General features: G+C 66.2%; 1 protein-coding gene across 2 annotated transcripts; it reads right to left on the bottom strand.

Annotated features, from left to right (window-relative positions):
- Positions 1–339: 339 nt before the first annotated feature.
- On the bottom strand, positions 340–16981 carry CASKIN1 (CASK interacting protein 1). 2 transcript variants are annotated; one of them, XM_025877154.2, is made up of 20 exons: positions 16715–16981; positions 11527–11578; positions 11319–11416; positions 10960–11105; positions 10778–10873; positions 10515–10645; positions 9946–10054; positions 9758–9866; positions 9559–9653; positions 9259–9376; positions 8145–8246; positions 7951–8039; positions 7789–7873; positions 7616–7707; positions 6732–6842; positions 6550–6651; positions 5053–5191; positions 2933–4972; positions 1851–2268; positions 340–1201 (listed from the first exon to the last, which is right to left on the bottom strand). In XM_025877154.2, the coding sequence occupies exons 1-20, from the start codon at positions 16806–16808 to the stop codon at positions 1102–1104; spliced, it is 4326 nt and encodes a 1441-aa protein (XP_025732939.1). In that variant the 5' UTR covers positions 16809–16981; the 3' UTR covers positions 340–1101. The 2 variants fall into 2 exon arrangements, with proteins under 2 accessions (XP_025732939.1, XP_073755765.1); XM_073899664.1 differs by lacking the exons at positions 6550–6651; positions 6732–6842 and having other exon boundaries at positions 342–1201.
- Between the last annotated feature and the right edge of the window lie 271 nt (positions 16982–17252).

The raw sequence follows: 17252 nt of genomic DNA, 5'->3' as shown, positions 1-17252 counted from the left end.
CAGGCACACCCTCACACGTGCCACACGCAGCCTGGCATGCATGCCCTGCACCCACCGCCGTCACCTGGCTGGTGTGCCCACGTTGCACACACAGCTCCCCCAAAGCTCAGGCGCACCTCCCACCAGCACCCCAGGAGAGCAGGGAGCCCTCCCCACTAGCTCCATGGTGTGGAGGACACAGCCCAGCAGCAAGCAAGGCACATCCTTCGAGTTCTTCAGACGCAGAGAAAAGTTAGGAGAGAGAGGGAGGGGAGGCCCTAGCGGAGCATGGACCCTCCCAGACCCCAGCCTCCTGTTTGTGCTACTGGGCCAGAGGTCCTGGACAGAGGGAGGGAACGATGGACAGACAGACGGCCAGGGCCTCTAACAGCTTTTGTCTTGAGCTAGACTTCAGTGTCCTTACAGTTGGTAAATGGTTTTCTATAGAATCAATAATATTTTTTCTTTCTTTAAATATATATTTGTTAAAGTTATACCTTTTTGTTTCTCTGGGGAAATCTGCCTCAGCTCATTCCCAATAAATACTCTCGATAGCTTATATTCTGGGGGTACAGTGGGGCAGGGGCACGACCCCAGCCCCAGCCCCTTGTGCTGCGCTGGAGCGGTGGGCGGAAGTCCCCAATGGGCAGCTCTGTGCTGGGCATAGGCCTGTGTGCTCTGCCACAGATTGGGGAGGGGGCCAAATTGGTTGCCCACCTCCCGCCTTCCGCCCGGGCAGGCCCTGCCTGGGCTCAGGGCAGGGGGCCGGGGCTGCCCCTCCTGCACCCGCAGCAGGCAGAGCCTGGCATGGGTGGGCAGGTAGCCCAGCAGTTATTGCACGGGGCGCAGCAGACAGGAACGGGCACCCACCGGGCAGCAGCGTTTACCCAGAGCCCTTGGGTCCCCTGGCCAGGCAGTCCTCCAGGCCGGCTGTCCGGCCTGGGCCCAGGGGCAGGAGTTGTGCTTGTGCAGGGGACGTCCGGGCCGTCCCCTGCCCCTGGCCGCCGTCGGCTGGCCGCCCTGCCCGCTCGCGCTGCGCCCAGAGGTGCCCACCCTGAGGTAAAGGTCAGTGTGCGGGCCCAGGCCCCGGCGGCGCGGGCGGGCCCGACGTGCTCGGCCGCGTCACTCCAGCATGGCGTCCAGCTGGTCCGCCAGGTCGTCGAACATGCTGCCGATGTCGTCCAGTATGCTGCCGGCGCTCTTCTCCTCCGCGGACAAGGAGCTGGGGGCGGGCGCGGCGTGAGCGGGCAGCGCGGGCGCGGCACACTCCGCCGCGACCCCTCTGCCCCCAGCCCCACCCCACCCCCCACCCCTGGCACGGCTCGACCCCATCCCCGCCGCCCCGGGCCCCGCCCGGCACGACCCGACCCCGCTCCGCTGCCCCGAGCCCCTTCCCGCACGGCTCAACCCCAGCCCTAGCCCCACACGGCTCAACCACGTCCCTCTGCCCAGCTGCACGAGGCCGGGTCCCGCCCCCGCTGCCCCGGGCCCCACCCCGCACGACTCGACTCGGTTCCCGCGGCCTACCCGCCCCGCCCCGGGCCCCGCCCTACACAACCCGTCCCCGCCCCCGCCCCCTGCCCCGGGTCCAGCCTCTCGCGGCTCGACCCCTGTCCTCGTTGCCCCAGGCCCCGCCCCGCATGGCCCGGGCCCCGCCCCGCATGGCTCGATCCCCGCCCCTGCCTCTGCCCCCCTCCACAGGGCCCGCCCCGCCCCCGCCCCACAGGGCCCCGCCCCGCACGACTCGTCCCCGTCCCCGCCGACCGGGGCCCCGCCCTCGACTCCAGCCTGTGGAGCTGTAGCCTCGGAGCGCGCGCGGGCTAGAGCGGCGCGCAGACCCGGTTCCCCGGCGAAGCCCGCCCCGCACCTACCGTGCGCCCTGCGCGTCCTCCTGCCGGATCTTTTCTTCTACGGCTTGCAGCGCCGCCGCCAGGCACGCGCTAGTCTCCTCCAGCTTCTGCCGGGCGCTGTCTCCCGGCGAGGCGCCGTCGGGCGCGGCAGGGGGCCCGGCTGCGGCTGCGGCTGCGGCTGCGCGTGGAGGCTTGGCGGGCACGTGCAGCGCGGGCGCGCCGGGGGACGGGGGCTTGGCGGGGCTGGCGCTTAGTGAGGGCGGCGTGCTGGCCGGCTTGGCGAGGGCGGCGGGCGGCTGGCGAGCCGGCGAGGGCGCGGGGGACGGGCTGGCACTGCCCGACTGCAGCCCCGCCGCGGCCTTGGCCGGCTTGGGCGCCGTGGGCGGCGGCGGCGGCTTGGGAGACACGGGCGGCGGCGTGCCATGGGCGCGCTTCACCTCTGCGGGGAGGAGGAGACTCGCACCGGGGGCGTGAGGCGGCGCTAGGCGCGCGCTGCCCATCCCGGCAGGAGCCCTGCGGCAGCGCCCCGCCTCGCCCCCGGGAGCGGAGACACCGCGGTCGGCACTGTGGGTCCGGCCGCGGCCCCGGCCCCAGCGCCCCCCTGCCCCTCCGACCCCAGGCTCCCCGCAGCCGCCAGGGGCGCGCTTCCCTATGCATACCTGCCCGCGTCACCGCTTCCAGACCCCTACCCCCGTCCCCCTTCAGGTGTGGCCTGCTGCAATCATTGGCCCTTGGGCTGATTGAATACCACAGGGCCTTTGACCTCTGATCCTTCTGCTTGGAAGCCCGCTCCCTCCCTCTTGTGCTGAGGTCACTCTCCAGCCTGGTCAGAGTTCTTCATGACCCAGCATCGTGCACCTGTCCTCCCTCCACAGGTGCTGTTATCCACGGGTTTCTGTGCCTCCTTCACTGAGCAAGGGGACAAACGTCCACCCTCCTCCCAGTTCTGGGCCAGCAGAGTTGTCCAGTGGGTGGGTGGCTGAGAGGGTCTGAGGGCACTTTCCCACCCCATTCCTGATGGCCTCGCTCAAATCCAAGAAGAGGAAAATCCCTCAGACCATGGAGTGGGGAGGGGCCCTTCCCCAGCTGGCTCCCGCACCTACCTGGGCTGCCAGGACCTGGCAGCGGCACCTTCTTGGAGGCAGGCGTGGGTGAGCCCTGGATCTTGGGCACAGGCTGAGCCAACACGGGCTTGGGAGAGACTGGCGGCTTGGCTGGCTTCCGGGTATCGGTGTCCGGCGGGGGCAGGGGGGGAAGGTGCAGCAGGTCGGAGGGTGGGGGTTCTGCAGGCGGCGGTGGGGGGGGCAGCTCCGGGGGCCCAGCCTGCTCAGAGGTGGGTCTGCGGCGCACGGTGCCTGTGCCGTTCTGGTAAACGGACAGTGTCGGTGGTGGCTCGGGACCTGCTTCCCGCTCTTTGGCCTTGGGCCGGCGCTTGACCGTGTCAGACTCAGTCAGGATGAACTTGACGTTCTCCTGCTGGCTCTGCTTGGCTCGGATGCGCCTTTTGAGCGTGGCACTGGCCTCCACCCTGGCCAGGGGCGGGCCCTCTGCACTCGCCTCACCCTTGGCTGGACCTCGAGACCGCTGCCGGGTGGCCCCATCCTCCACAAAGTGGCCATGATCTGCAGGCCCCCCTGACTCCCCAGGCCCCCGGCGGGCAGTGGCCAGAAGTCCCGTGACGGGCCCGCTGAGCGTGCGGCGCCGGTTCACCACCTCACCGTCAGGCCCGATGGCTTCCTTGTGCTTCACTGAGGCCAAAACTGTGGCTACCCGGCCTGGCTCCGGGCTGGCAGGGCGAGGTGTGGGGTGGCCCTCCGGGGGCCTGCGGGCCGCTCGGCCCCCGCCCCCGATGGAGGACAGCTCTAGCATGGCTGCGATGCTCTTCACGCTGCCAGCGCTGCCTGTGTCCACGCTGCCGGCCAGGTCACTAGCCCGCCGGCGCTGTGCCCGCACCCCCAGCCGGCCCTCCTCGGTCCCAGCCCCCTCCATCTCAGCATCCGGCACCGACTCGTCGGCCAGGTTGGCGCTGGCCATGGCGGAGCTGGAGCGCTTGGGCGGGGGCGGGGGCGGCCCCTTTTTTCGGGGCCGCACGGCAAAGGACTGGCTGCGGTTGACGTTCTTGTCGGTGCCGGCAGGCGCTCGCACCGAGTGGCTCCGGCCCACACGCCGCTGGACGGTGGCATAGGGTCCCGCGGCGGCTGGCACCAACAGCTCGTCCCGCTCTGGCTCACTGTCGGACGCTGCATAGCGATTCAGGCTGTGGGCACGCTTCTTGGGCCGCCCTGGCTCCACGTCGGCCTCCGGAGGCAGGCACAGTGTGGGCACGGGTGGGGGCGCAGCTGCAGGTGCGGGCCCGGGGGCAGCTGACCCTGCATCGCTCTCCACGGGCTGGGGTAGCACGTAGGCAAAGCCACGGTGCGTGGGTGACTGAGGCAACGAACGGGGTGACATGGGTCGCTCTGTTGGTGGCAGCAGCTGTGGGGTGGGCTTCACCTTGGCTGTGGCTGGGGTGGGACCATGAGGTCCCCCCAGGGCCTGAGGGGAGCCCGGCTGGGCTTTAGTGGGTGTCTGAGGGGGTGTGAAGTGGCCGGCACCTGGCGGAAGGACCTGCCGCGGTTTGCCTGGCACCGGGGGCACACTGGCCCGCTTGACACTGTGGCCATGGCGGCTGGGCCGGGTCTCCTTGGGTGGGGTGCCGGGGGCCAGCCCCTCATCCAGCAGGTACTCCTGGCTTCGTGACATGGGGCTGCCAGGCCCGGGGGGCCCATCACCCAGCAGCTCTTGAGAGCTGCTCATGTGCCGAGCCTGTCCACCCAGGCTGGGCTCCTGCCGCACGGAGGCCCTCGGCGTGGGGGGCAGGTGGTTGGAGGGCTTCTCGGCAGTGGTGGCGGCGGTGGCCCCCTCTGCCGGGCCGGTCATGGCAGCCTGCAGCTCGCCACTGAGCTCGCTGTCCTGGAAGGTGGTCATCTTAGGAGACTGGCATTCAGCCGGGGCTGGCTCAGGCGGGGTTGGCGACTCAATGGCCATCACTTCAAGTGACTGTGGGGCCTTCCGGCGCAGGGGTCCCCCCTCGTACTTGGCATACTCTGCCTTCTGCAGCTCCGCCAGTTTCCTTACCGCCAGCATCAACTTCTTCTGGTGTCCTGCGTGGGGCACGGGGTAGGTCAGGCCCGGGAGGGGAGCAGGGACCGGGAGACAGAGGGGGCCAGGGCCAGCGCCTCACCCAGCTTAGTGATGCCAATCTCCTGCAGGTCCTCCCAGGTGATGTCGGTGATGAAGTCGATGTTCTCGTAGCCGTTGTCCACCAGCACCTTGTAGTATTGGGCCAGGCCAATCATGGACAGCCACACTGCCAGGTTCGCCTGGGGAGCAAGAGGGCACAGAGGGCAGCCCGAGCTGGCTGGCCACACCCTGCTCACTGTTCAGAGCTTTCGGGGATAGGGGCACCGGGCCAGCCTGGCACAGACAGACAGAAGGACAAATGGACAGGCCAGAGGTGTCAGCTTTGGAGACAGCGCAACCTCAGTAGGAACCCAAGGCCAGCTCACACGCCTGTGCGAACACACGTAAACACACACACACAGGGACGACCCTATCCTCAGGACACCATTTGGGGGAGGGGAGGAACACGCTTCCTCACCTGCCAAGGCAGCCACGGGTACAACACCCAGGGGGACATGGCTGGCAACGTCACAGACACAGACACGCGGCGCCACCGGCCAGATACACACATCCACGCAGCCTGCATCCTGGCCATACACGGGCACCCACACCCTCCACATCGTGCTCACGCCCACTTGCACACCACGTTGGGCACAGGTCACGTAGCCACAGCACACACGCATGTAACTACCCATGATGTTCTTCACCCAGAACCACCTGTCCACACTCGCGGCTGGACATTACTCACCCACCAACACGCGGCACACGTGGTCACCCCCAGGTGCACAGAGCCACGTGTGGCCCAGGGGACAGGGACGTGCTCATTGGGAGCACCCCTGAGCCGCTGGCTGAGCGGGCTGAGCTGGGCCGGGTGAGCAGGACCCCGCCTGTCACCAACCCACAGCCCTGGGCGCCTTGGGTGGCAGTGGGATCTCTCCTGAAGTGCAGCGTGAGGCTCCCAGGCAGTGTAGATGCAACCGGCCTCGGGCCCACCTTACCCAGGCCCATACCCTGTCGCACCGCACCGGTGACTGTGGGTGACGGCACAGCCCGCGGTCTGCGTGGGTGTGTGCTGTCCACACAGCCAGCATGTGCCCTGGAAGTGTGGGTGTGTGCATGTGGTTGGCAACAGGCGCCTTGACGAGATGTGGTGCACGCGTGCGGTCTGTGTACATGAAGCGGACACACATCCTCCCCACGCACGGGCCTGGATGCGTGCCAGCCCTTCCCGTCCACATGGGGTCCCCTACGGCATCTGGGTGCCTACGCGGTGGGCGGCGCTGTGGGGTGCTGGCTGCTGCACCTGCCGTGGCCGCCCTAGGGTGGAGGAGTCCTGGTACTGCAGAGGGGCCCCCTCGTGGTTTCAGGCCCTTGCCCTGACAGTCCCCGGCCCCTGCCCCGGGAAGGCCAGCCCCAGTGCCCGGGACGAACAAACGGAGGCCGTCCTCTGTACTCTCCCTGGAACCCCAGAGAGCGGGTGAGGGCTGTAGCCAGGGAGGCAGTCAGTCTGTCTGTCTGACCACCCCGGGCACAGCCCCTGGGGTGCAGGGAGCCTTACGGGTTTGTGCTCAGGCAGCCAGTCGGGGAGGCTCAAGCCGCTGATCTCCGCGGTGATCTTCTTCCGGTGGCCCGGCTTGGTGACCCCAATGGCCGTGAGGTCCTAGGTGGAAGAGAGGCCCGTGAGTGGGAGGCTGGGGACCCAGCTCGGTCACGGCTGGTGGCCAGCCTCTGGCAGCTCACCTCCGGGGTCATGCGGCTGATGGTGGGCAGGTCGTAGCCAGCACTGATGAAATTGGGGGCGTAGAGCTGCAGCTGGAACGTGGCGAGCCACTGGCTCACGGCCTCGGCACTCTGGAAGACACAAGGCAGCCGCTGCAGGCTCGCCGCCCGCTCGCCCGCCAGCCGTGCACCCCGGCCACCGAGCCGGCTCCTCCTCTGCTCAGCCGCTCAGTCCGCCGTCCGCTGGTCCCCCTGCAGCCAGGCCCGGGGCAGCCTGGCCCCGGCATTCCTCTTCACGCTGTGCTCCCGGATGCCACCAAGGCGAGCTCCGTCGGCTGTCCGGCCTCCCGCCGCGGTATCCACCAGAAGGGTCCAGCTGCCGTCCGATCCACAGGCTTCCCTGCCCATCCCCCTGTTCCTGCGCCAGGGACACCCTGCGGCGGCCCCCACAAGGGGCTCGGGGGGCTCGGCAGTGCGGCCGCTCGGAGCAGCCCCTCCACTCCCGTGCGGGTGGGCTCTGTCCAGAGGTGTGCGGGAGGGACAGCCCCAGCTCGCAGCTTCCCAGCACACACGGCCCTTCTCACCCCGACACACACCTGGGCTCGCCTCACACCCAGGCCTCCTCCACACACACACACGCGCGCACACACACACACAAGCGCACGTGCCCGGCTCGCCATCACCACCCACACACAGGCGCAATCCCTGCTCACCTCACACCCACGTCACACTTCCCGGATGACCAGCTCACACACACAACCCACACAATAGACAACACCTACACACACAGACTGACAGACGGACAGAAGTACGGGCCTGGCCTGTCAAGGGCCCCCCGCCACGCTGTGGCCAGACCCACCAGGCTGCCCGGGAGCCCCTCCCCGCAGCCAGCCCGGGCCCTGTACCTTGCCCTCCGATGCCGGCTCCAGCTTCCTGGGCAACTGTTCCCCGTACACCTGCCCGGCGTGGGCCGCTGGAGGTTGGGCCCGGGCGGCACCTGGGGACGAGAGGGTTGGTGGGGCAGGGGCTGCTCGCTGCGGGGGGGGGGGGGCACCTCCTGGCCAGGGGCTGCTCTTACCTGTGGAGCCCTCTGGAGGCTTGACGGGGCTGTCCCCCGGGCTGGACTCGGAGACGGACTTCTGGGAGAGCACTGTTGCCAGGAGCTACAACCCAGACAGGCAGGCTGGCCAGAGCTGCTCTGTGCCCCAGCCCCCCCGGCCCTGGCCCCCAGACCACCTACCTTGACCCCTTCGGAGCCTGCGTGCAGGGTGTGGCCCCCACTGCCTCTTGCACCGGCCACGCCGCTCACGCTGCCGCTGCGATCCCCACCTGCCACCACGAGGGAGTCCCGTCAGCTGGTGCTGGCCCAGCCCGAGCCCAGGAGATGCCTCATGGAAGTGCTGCGGCCCTGACCTCCAGAGCTCCCCCACTCACCTGCAAAAGGCTTCCTCAGCACCCAGATCTCCTCAGGGGGTGCGGAGGGCCCTGATGAGCTGCCCACCTGCGATGGGCTTGGTTCGGCACCTGCTCGAGAACCTGCAGGCCAAGCACAGCCTCCCTGAATCTTGGACCAGCCAGGCATGGGGGCCTGACGCGGCAAGGGGCGCCCCTGGCCTGGCCCCAGAGCCTGGGCGGAGCAGAGGCCCCTCAGGTCAGCACTGCAGTCTCGTCTGGCCCCGGCTGTCTCCAGGGAGCTGAGAGAGCCTCAGAAGGCCCTTCCCCGCCCTACACATATCAGAGCAGGAGACCGTGGCAAGAGGGCCCAGGCCAGGCTGTCCTGCCAGTGGCCCTGTGGCCCTGGGTGGGGTATGGGGAGCAGGGAGAGACATGAGGTCCCCAAAAGCTTAGATGACCCCGGGTGGGCTGGCCATGCCTTCTCACTGGCCCCGCTCTGTCCCTTCACCTCACCCATTGATCTCCACATCCTCTCTAGGAGGTAAACCATCTCACTGATCCCCTGTCTGAAAGCAATCCATGCCCTGTGGCCTCGCCCCATACCCCCCTTCCTCAGTCTGTACCAGCCGTGTATGATGGCCTCCTTTAGGACCCCGACCCCTCACGCCTTCTTCTGTCCCGGTGCCTTTGTGTAGGTCATTCCTGCTGTCTGGATGCTCTGCCCAGGGCCAGCCCCTCCCGCTTCCTAGCGCCTTCTCTGACCACCCTGTCTAAAAAGCAGGTCTCTCTGCAACCGATGAATCATTAAATGGTACCCCAAAACTAATAACAATAAATAAAAAGCAGGTCTCCATCCACGTTGTCCACGGCACCAGTTAGCACATTTGCTCACATATTTACTTCACTGACCCCTGCTCCCCTCCCTCCCTCGGGGTGAGCTTGAGGCACGAATGCCGTGCATCTGGGTCACCATCTATTCCTGGCGGCTGGTGCGTACCGCCTATTAAATAAAAGAGGGAACCGGTGTGGGCATGCTGACAAGACAGCTGGCAGGACCCCACTCAGGACCCCACACTCAGCAGTGGCCTCGCCACCCAACACACACGCACTTGCTTCCTTCTGGTCCCCAAGCCCAGGCCCGGGTGGGACTTGCCTGCTCGCTTCACAATGGCCTCGCCCAGGGAGGATGGAAAGTAGCCCACCCGGTCGTTGCCTGTCCGGTTGTCATGGATACAGCCCTTCCACCGGCCATCCGGATGCTGCTCGAGGACCTGGCCAGATGAGATGGGGGAGCGTGCTCAAGGAGACATCCCTTCAGGTCCAGGTCAAGTGGGTGGCTGACCTGGGCCTCCCGCCCCGACCCCCAGACTCCCAAATTGCTATGCAGGGCGGCTGTGGGGTGAGCGCCCAGGGTCTGCCCATCCTTGCTCCGGCAGCCCCAGGCTGGCCTTACCGTGATGATGTCCCCAGCTTTCACATTGAGGCTGGTCAGGTCGTAATTGTTGCAATAATCCTTGGTTGCCCGGACCTGCAGGGCCGCTGAGGCCTCTGGGGACACAGGAGGCAGACCCCCCCCAGTCCTGCGAGCTGGCCTGGCCTAGCCGCCCCCCTCCCCGCCCCTCCCGGGTCCCCCACCCCCGCCCCAGACCCACCTCGCAGCAGTTGCTTGATCTCCTTGCTGGCCTGGGACGTGGTGAACTGGTGCACGATGTCCAGGGCCGTCTGGCTGTAGGTGTTCCTCACATGGGCATTAATCCCATTCTGTATGTGCCAGAGGGTGCGGCCTGTCAGGAGACCCCATGCTCCCACCGGGCCCCACCCCCTTGGCCCCCTGACTCACATCCAGCAGTAGCCGAACCACTTCCGTCTTCCCACAAAGTGCGGCCTCATGCAGGGCTGTGCCGGCCTTGGTCTGGCGGTTAATGTCAATGCCGGCTTGGAGGAGGAGTCTGGAAGGCAGGCGGGTGGGTGGGCGGAAGCAGGCAGCCCCTTACAGCAGGAGCCTTCCACCTCATCCCCCTGCTGGGCCCCCATTCCCAGGCGCCCCCCACAACATGCCGTTTGACAGTGACCGAGCATTTGTGGAAGTGCTAGCGCCCCCACCCCCAACAGATGGTAATGGCTGTCGGGGTCATCCTAGTGTAGCCACTGCCGGGATACCCACTTCACAGATGGGAGAACTGAGTCTCAGAGATGCTAAGTGTCTCCACAAGGTCGCTCAGCAAGAGGCGGGGCCCCAACAGAGCCCAGGCCTAGGGCTGTACAAGTCCACTCCCAGCCCCCCACCCCCACCCCCAGCATACCCTCTCTGGGCGGGGGCGGCCACTGACCACATGCCATGGCTTATGATGCAGCCGGAGCAGGAAGCCTGCAGCCGGGTCCCCCTCCTCTCCCACGCCGCAGCCATACCTGATGATGTCAATGTGGCCATTCTTGGCCGCCAGGTGCAGGGGGCTGGTGCCATTGGGGTCGGTGGTATCCCCTGGCCGGGGCTCCAGCAAGGCCGCACACATGTTGCTACTCAGGAGCAACTGGACCACCTTGAGGGAGGGGTCAGAGAAGGGGGGCCCAGAAGTGGGGTGGGAGGTCACAGGTGTGTCTCCCCACTGTCCCCCTCCTGGGGGGGCAGCCGGAGCAGACGGAGTCCCACTCAGCTCTCTAGGGAGACTTACCCCGACGCGGCCGAACTCACAGGCCAGGTCTAGGGGCGTCTTCCCCGAGTTGTCCACCATGCATGGGTTGGACTGGTGCTGCAGCAGCATCTCGGACTGTGGGGCCACGGGACGCAGTCAGCCCCCAGGGCAGCTGCTGAGCTTGCAACGCCCCGGCGCCCTGCCCCTGGGGTGCTCCTTACCACATCATAGTGACCATGCTGGGCTGCCAGGTGCAGCGGGATGTGGCCCTCGTCGGATGGGATGTTCACCGCTGAGCCTGCCTTCAGCACCAGCTTCATGGGCTCCTTCCGGCCCTGCCAGGCCGCGTAGTGCAGCGGCCGCATGCCTGGGAGCAGGCGGGGGTCGGGGGGGCGTTGGGAGCTAGTCCTTGACCCTGCACCCAATCTGGGCCCGCAGGATGCTGATCCCACGAAAGCCCGTCTCGACCCAGACCAAGACTCTGGGCTGGGGCCTCCATTATGGGACCGTTTAGGTTTCTAGGGACTCCACCCCGGACCTCGACCCCCGCCCTGGCTCTGAGGTTCCTGGCGGGCCTTGCCTTTGTTGTCCTTGATGTCCACAGCAGCCTGGGCCTCCAGCAGCAGGGTGATCAGTTCTGTGTTGCCATTCAGGGCCGCGTGGTGCAGGGCAGAGAAGCTGGGGCAGGCGACGGGTATGAATAGGCAAGGAGCCGGGCAACCCGGGCTTCCGCAGGAGCCCCCCACCGCACCCCATGCCATCCTGGTGCCCCCCGTCTGAGGACTCACCCATCAGGGTCCTGAAAGTTGACATTGATCTTCTTGGTGGAGCCCAGGAGCTCTAGGGGGGTGGGAGAGAGACAGTGAGGCAGTCCAACCCTGGCAGGCTCCGAGCCAAAGCTGTCTTAAATCTTTCATCAAGAAACATTCCTTCATTCATTCAACTCTGTCCCCTGCACTCAGCTCCAAGTACCAGCTTTTGGACCCCGGTTTCCCACCGAAATAAGGTGTTGCAGGTTCACAGAGTCAAGGGCTCCGGGCCTGTCCCCACGTGGGGACGAAGCCAGAGCTGTGCACCCACACAGGCACACACATGTGCACATGCACCCCCTCCTTGGGGACGCTGGCAAAGCACCTGCCGATGGCGGGAGGGAGAGAGCCGGCACAATCTGTTTCTCAGAAGGACCCAGATGGGGCCGGGGGTGGCCTGGGAAGGCTGGAACACCCGGAAATTGGGGTATCTCTGGGGGAAGATCTACATCTTCAGGGTGCAGCCTCCCCCCAGTCCCAGCCCTGGGCCTGCCCATGTGGATGAGTCCTGCCTGGCGAGGCAGGAAGGGGAGGCAGGTGAGTGGGTTGGTGCCCCTGAGTGACCACACAAGAAAGGCCACCACATTTCCGGGGGCCCATTTGAGTCCTGGGATCAGCCCACCCGAAGCCGAGGGGCCCAAGCCCTCTGTCTGGGGCCCCAGTTTCCTCCTGGGCCTCCCCGGTCCTGGCCTCCACCAGCTGACTGCTGGAGGGGGGGAGCCCACCGACGTCCTCCCTGTGGGCTCAGGGCCAGCCGGACTCAGGCCAAGCCCCTGCTTGTCTGGGCCATGGTTACATAACCCATTTGTGGGTCAGTCCCTCCGTGAGGGAAGGACTGGCAGGACAGAAGCCCCTTTGTCCAGGCCCAGGACAGGGGTGGGGGTGGGGGTCCCCGACAGCAGGAACCCAAGGGAGTCAAGTCACAGAGGGGCTGCTCCAGGACCCGCTTGGAGACCCACAGCATCCAGGGCTGCTCCGGACTCGGCTCTCAGCTGCTGGATGCCGGGTGTGAAGCCCTGATGGCCCACAAAGCCCACGAAGGCAGATGGACCCAAGTCCAAACTCTCATTGGGCTCTTACTAGCCCTATGGCCTTGGCCTTGAGCTCAAAGTGGGCTAAGGCCCCTCACAGGCCTTAGGGCGTGTCCACCCTTTAAACAAGAAGGGTCTGGCACAGAGTCGGTCAATAAGCGGCAGTTACTAATATTAGCTCTGTGGGAATCCCACCCCCACCCTCTGCAGCGAGGGGCTCCTCCTGCACAGAGTAGAGCGGAGGCATTACACGGCCCCACTCTTTCCCCTCTGCTCAACACTTTGCTTGCCCTGGTGTCCATCTAAGGTGGCAGCAATACCACCCTTCCCTCCACGTCCAGGCCAAAACCTGAGAGTCAGCCCTAAGTACCTTACAGCGCCTCCATCAGCAAATCCTATTGGTTCGACGTTCAAGACCATCTCAAAGTACACCCGGAATCCTACCACTTCCCACCACTGCCATGTCCCCACCCTGACCAGGCCAGCATCTCTCGAAGGATCACTGCCATCACTTCCCTACTGGCATCCCCGCTTCCACCCTGCCCCTCGGTCTGTCCTCCATACCACTGAGGTCAGGGGGACCCTGTGAGAACGTGAGTCAGATCCCACTGCCACGACTCCTCTCCCGAAGACCCTCCAACAGCACCCATGGCACTGGGGCAGAGAGCCAGCACTGGAAAATGGCCCACAAGACACAGCCCTCCTGCTTCACTTTCTCATCACCCCTCTTCCAGCCACACAAGCCTCCTTGATGCTCCACACGCCGGCCGCCCCTGCCACAGGGCCTTTGCACATGCTGTGTACATGTGAGGGGTGCAGTTCTTCCTCCTGTTATCCCCATGACTCCCTCCCTCACGTCCTTCAGGACTTTATCCATATGTCCCCATCTAGAACGGCAACCCCATCCTGTCCTGTGTCTGTTGTATTTCTCTCTCTAGCTCCTATCACTACTATTTATCTTGGTTGTTGTCCATCTCCATTGCTAAAGTACAAGCTCCATGAGGGTTTTTTTAAACTATTTTACTCACTGCTTTATCCTTGGTGGCTGAAACAGAGCCGGGCACCTATGAGGTGCTGGGTAAGCTGGCGACCCCCCACACTGCTGTCCTATACTGTCCCCTCCCCCACCCAGGGCCACACTCAGGATGTTCTCCCCCTGGAACACTCCGCCCAGCTCTGATGTTTCCTGCCCCTTCTTGTTAGTTCCAGTGGAGCTGGGTCTCCCCCGCCCCCAGCCTGGCCACACCTGTGGGCACTGACATTTTAGGAGGACTGGAGGTCAAGACCCAGGACGTGGCACAGACACCAGTGCGGAGGGGGTGTCTCCATCCAGAAAACTACTCCCTATAGAACGGGGGGGTCTTGCGAGGTCATCTCCCCCCCCCACTGCAGTTGCCCTCAGAGGAGAAAGTAGCTGGAAGGGGTAGAGGAGAGCCTGAGATCTTGGAGCAACCCCGATTTGCAAGGGGGACCGGGGGCTCCCAGGGAGGTCACACACCAGAAGCCCGCCTGGTGCCAGGGAGGCAGCCCCTCACAGGGACAGGTGCTCTGAATAAAGCTGGAGCAGGCATGGCCAGAGGGGCCTGGGCAGGGAGGGGGAAAGGGGGCATCGGTGTGACAAGTGGGGACCAAGACAAAGGCCCCAGAAACTCCTCCCAGGAGCCCCCTTTCTCTTTTCCCCAAGGGCACTCGGTCCTGCAGCTCCCACATGGGTCATGGGTATAACAGACTTCATCCCCACCCCACCCCACGTCGTGGGCTCTCCCAGCTCCTGTCACTCAGTCCTCTAACTGCTTTCCTGGGACCATCCCTGCTCTTGGGTTAGCCCCAAACTCCAGGCGGCAGAGGCCCTGGGAAAGCCAGCCTTAGTCCCTCTCCCACCCTACCCTTGGGGCCTCCCTCCACCTCCTGCTCAGAGGCTCCTTCAACCACAGAAGCCACTGGTCTGCCGGCCCCACAGAGCCACGTCTGTCCCCTGTAGGGATGTGGTCCTGGCCTCTGGTGGCAGCACAGGGCAGGGCACTCCCTCAGCCTCCCCAGGGCAGGCAGGGAGCTCTAGGCCAGATGCTGCAAGGGAAGTATTAGTGGGCCAAGGTGAGAGGACGCAGACTTACTGGCTGGTAGTCTGCAGTGAATTTGGGGAAGGGGACATGGGGCCAGAAGGGAGGGCAGATGTCCCCCGCTCAGCAGAAGGCCCTCCCCACCCTGGCAAGCTCCCTCCAGACCAGTGTCTCCTTCCTCTCAAGGAAAGGGGCCGAGGGTCCCGGTGCCCGAGCATGCATGCCAGGCGAGGCTCCCTTCGAGGCAGGATGGCACGGCTGACAGACCCCAGGGCAACACTCAGGGCTTGGGGTGGAGGGAAGGTGCCTAGAGGTCATGGAAACAAGGGTTATGGGAAGACCTCTGGAGTCGGGGGGGCTGGGGCCTGAGAGAGCACCGCTGGATGCCCCCCACCCCATGGCCCAAACTCCAGCTGTACTTTGCTGAATCAAAATACATCTTACTCCAAAGCAGGCCAGCGTTGCCATGACAACCGAGCTAATTCATGGAGGGATTTCTCTGTCTGATTTATTATGCCCGCCCCTGTGAGTCAGAGAGCTCAGATATGGGGGCCAGGGCAGGTCGTCTCTCCCAGAAAGCAGACCAGGCAGGCACAAATGCAAAGTTCCAGGTGGACACCCAGGTAGAGGGACAAGTCCTTGCACCTCCTCTGGATGGCCAAATCTGATGCCCCACTTCCCTGGAAGCCCATCCTGGGCTGCCTTCAGAAACAGTCATAGTTAGCACTTCCTGAGCACTTATGAAGTGTCTGGGCTTCCTGTGTGCTCTCCTGCTGTTCTTCCAACAATGCTATGAGCCAGGAACCGCCAATGTCCCCATCCTACAGATGAGGAGACTGAGGCCTGGAGAGCTGCAGTCGTCGGTGCCCAAGGTCACCTGGCCACTAGGTGGAAACCTTTACCTAGCCTTCCACCTCTCAATCAGTCCTCTGCTTGGAAGCCCTCCCTTTCTGAGCCCTGAGGCCCTGAAGCCCGCCCCAACTGGCAGACTATCCCTGGGCCTTGGGTGTGGAAGGCAGAGCCAGCCTGTATATGTGATCCTGCAAGGCTAACTGCACGGAGCAGACAGGGGACTGCAGCGGGAGGGGTCTTCCTGCCCCCACCACCAGCCCCAAGGCCCGCTCAGTTTTCTCAGCAGGCTTCCTGGAGAAAGGGGAGGGGCCTCCCTGGGTTACCTCCAGCCTCTGAGGGTGGGGTGGGGAGTGGGGGACCCAGACCCCACGTGCCATCCTGCGGAGCCTTGCCCGCGCCCGCACAGGTGCCCTGATACACTGACACGGCCATACGTGCGCAGCCGCACACGCAGCTGGTCCACACACCCATCCATCCATCTCCAGTGGCCCCCGGGGAGGCTCTGGGCTGAGCTGGGATGAGTGCTGGGATCAGGACTCCAAGCTCCCAACCCTTCCCAGGGGCCCTCACAGCGCAAGCTCAGGATGGCTAGTGGTAGCCCCCTCCCCCCCTCCCCAGCCCCTTTCCCAGCAGGGAAGCCAGAGAGGACCAGGGTCCGTGGCAGGGTCTGCACCTGCCTGGAGCACAGCCTGCCCTGGGCTGGGCGACCTTGGGCCTCTGCTCTCCCATGAGTAAATGGCCCCCAGCCGGCCATGCCTGGGCAGCCACACCCCCAGCATGGTCCTGCCCCCCATTTCCTGCTAAGCGTGTTATTAAACATGGGGCGGGGAGGTGGTCTGACAGGAACCGGCAGCCCTGTGGTCGCCCCTCACTGCCCGGGCCCCCTCCCTCTCTCCACGGTGGGGAAGGGGGGGGCGGCATCCGCCTCGCCCTTTGACGGTCCAGCAGAGCCCTCCAGCTGTCAGCCCGTAGCCCGGGAAGGGAGGGGGACGCCAGCGGCCAGGTGCCGGCTCGGGGGCTTGGGGGACGGCCGGGCGCTCGGTGCCGCCCCTCCTCCGGCGCTGGGGGCGGGGGTGCGGACCGAGGGTCTGGGCGCTGCTGGCCCCGCCCCGCCCCCGGGGACCCAACAGCATCCCCCCCCCACCCTCGCCGCCGCGCGCCGGGAGGGGTGGGGGGGGCCGGCGCCCGCGGTAGCCCCCGCCCGCCCGCGCCCCCCGCACTCACTGGCCTTCCCGGGCCGCGGCCTCTGCAGCAGCCTCTGCGCGGTCCCCACGTCCTCCGCCTTCACCGCCTGCACCAGCTCTTGCTCCTTCCCCATGGCGCGGCCCGGCCGCAGCGACGCGGCTGCGCTCCGTGCGCTCGGCGCGGCTCAGAGGCGGCGGCGGCGGCCCCGCGGCCCCGGCCGCATCCTCTTGCCTCCCCCGCCGCCTCCTCCGCCACCCGCGCCCCGCGCCGTCCTCGGGCTCGGGCTCGGGCTCGGGCTCGGGCTCGGGTTCGGGCTCGGGCTCGGGCTCGGGCTCGGGCTCGGGCTCCCGGCGCCGAGGGGCGGGGAGCGCGTCACGGGCGGGGGGCGGCCCAGGGCGGGGGCGCGGCACCTGGCGCCGCCTCCCGGACGCCTGGGTCCCCCTCCTGCGGCCGCTGACCTCCGTCCGCCCGCGCCGGCCGCGCGCCCGGCTCCTTGGCTCCGCCCCTACATCGGGCCCCGTGCTCCCGAGACGCCCCCTCCCCACGTGCGGGCCGCGCCGGCCCGGCCGGCCTCTGC

This window comes from Callorhinus ursinus, unplaced genomic scaffold, assembly GCF_003265705.2.
Source record: "Callorhinus ursinus isolate GAN/ISIS: 27379988/994484 unplaced genomic scaffold, GSC_fseal_2.0 scaffold13, whole genome shotgun sequence".
NCBI classification, from domain to species: Eukaryota; Metazoa; Chordata; class Mammalia; order Carnivora; family Otariidae; genus Callorhinus; species Callorhinus ursinus.
This window is presented reverse-complemented; position numbering and strand designations above follow the sequence as displayed.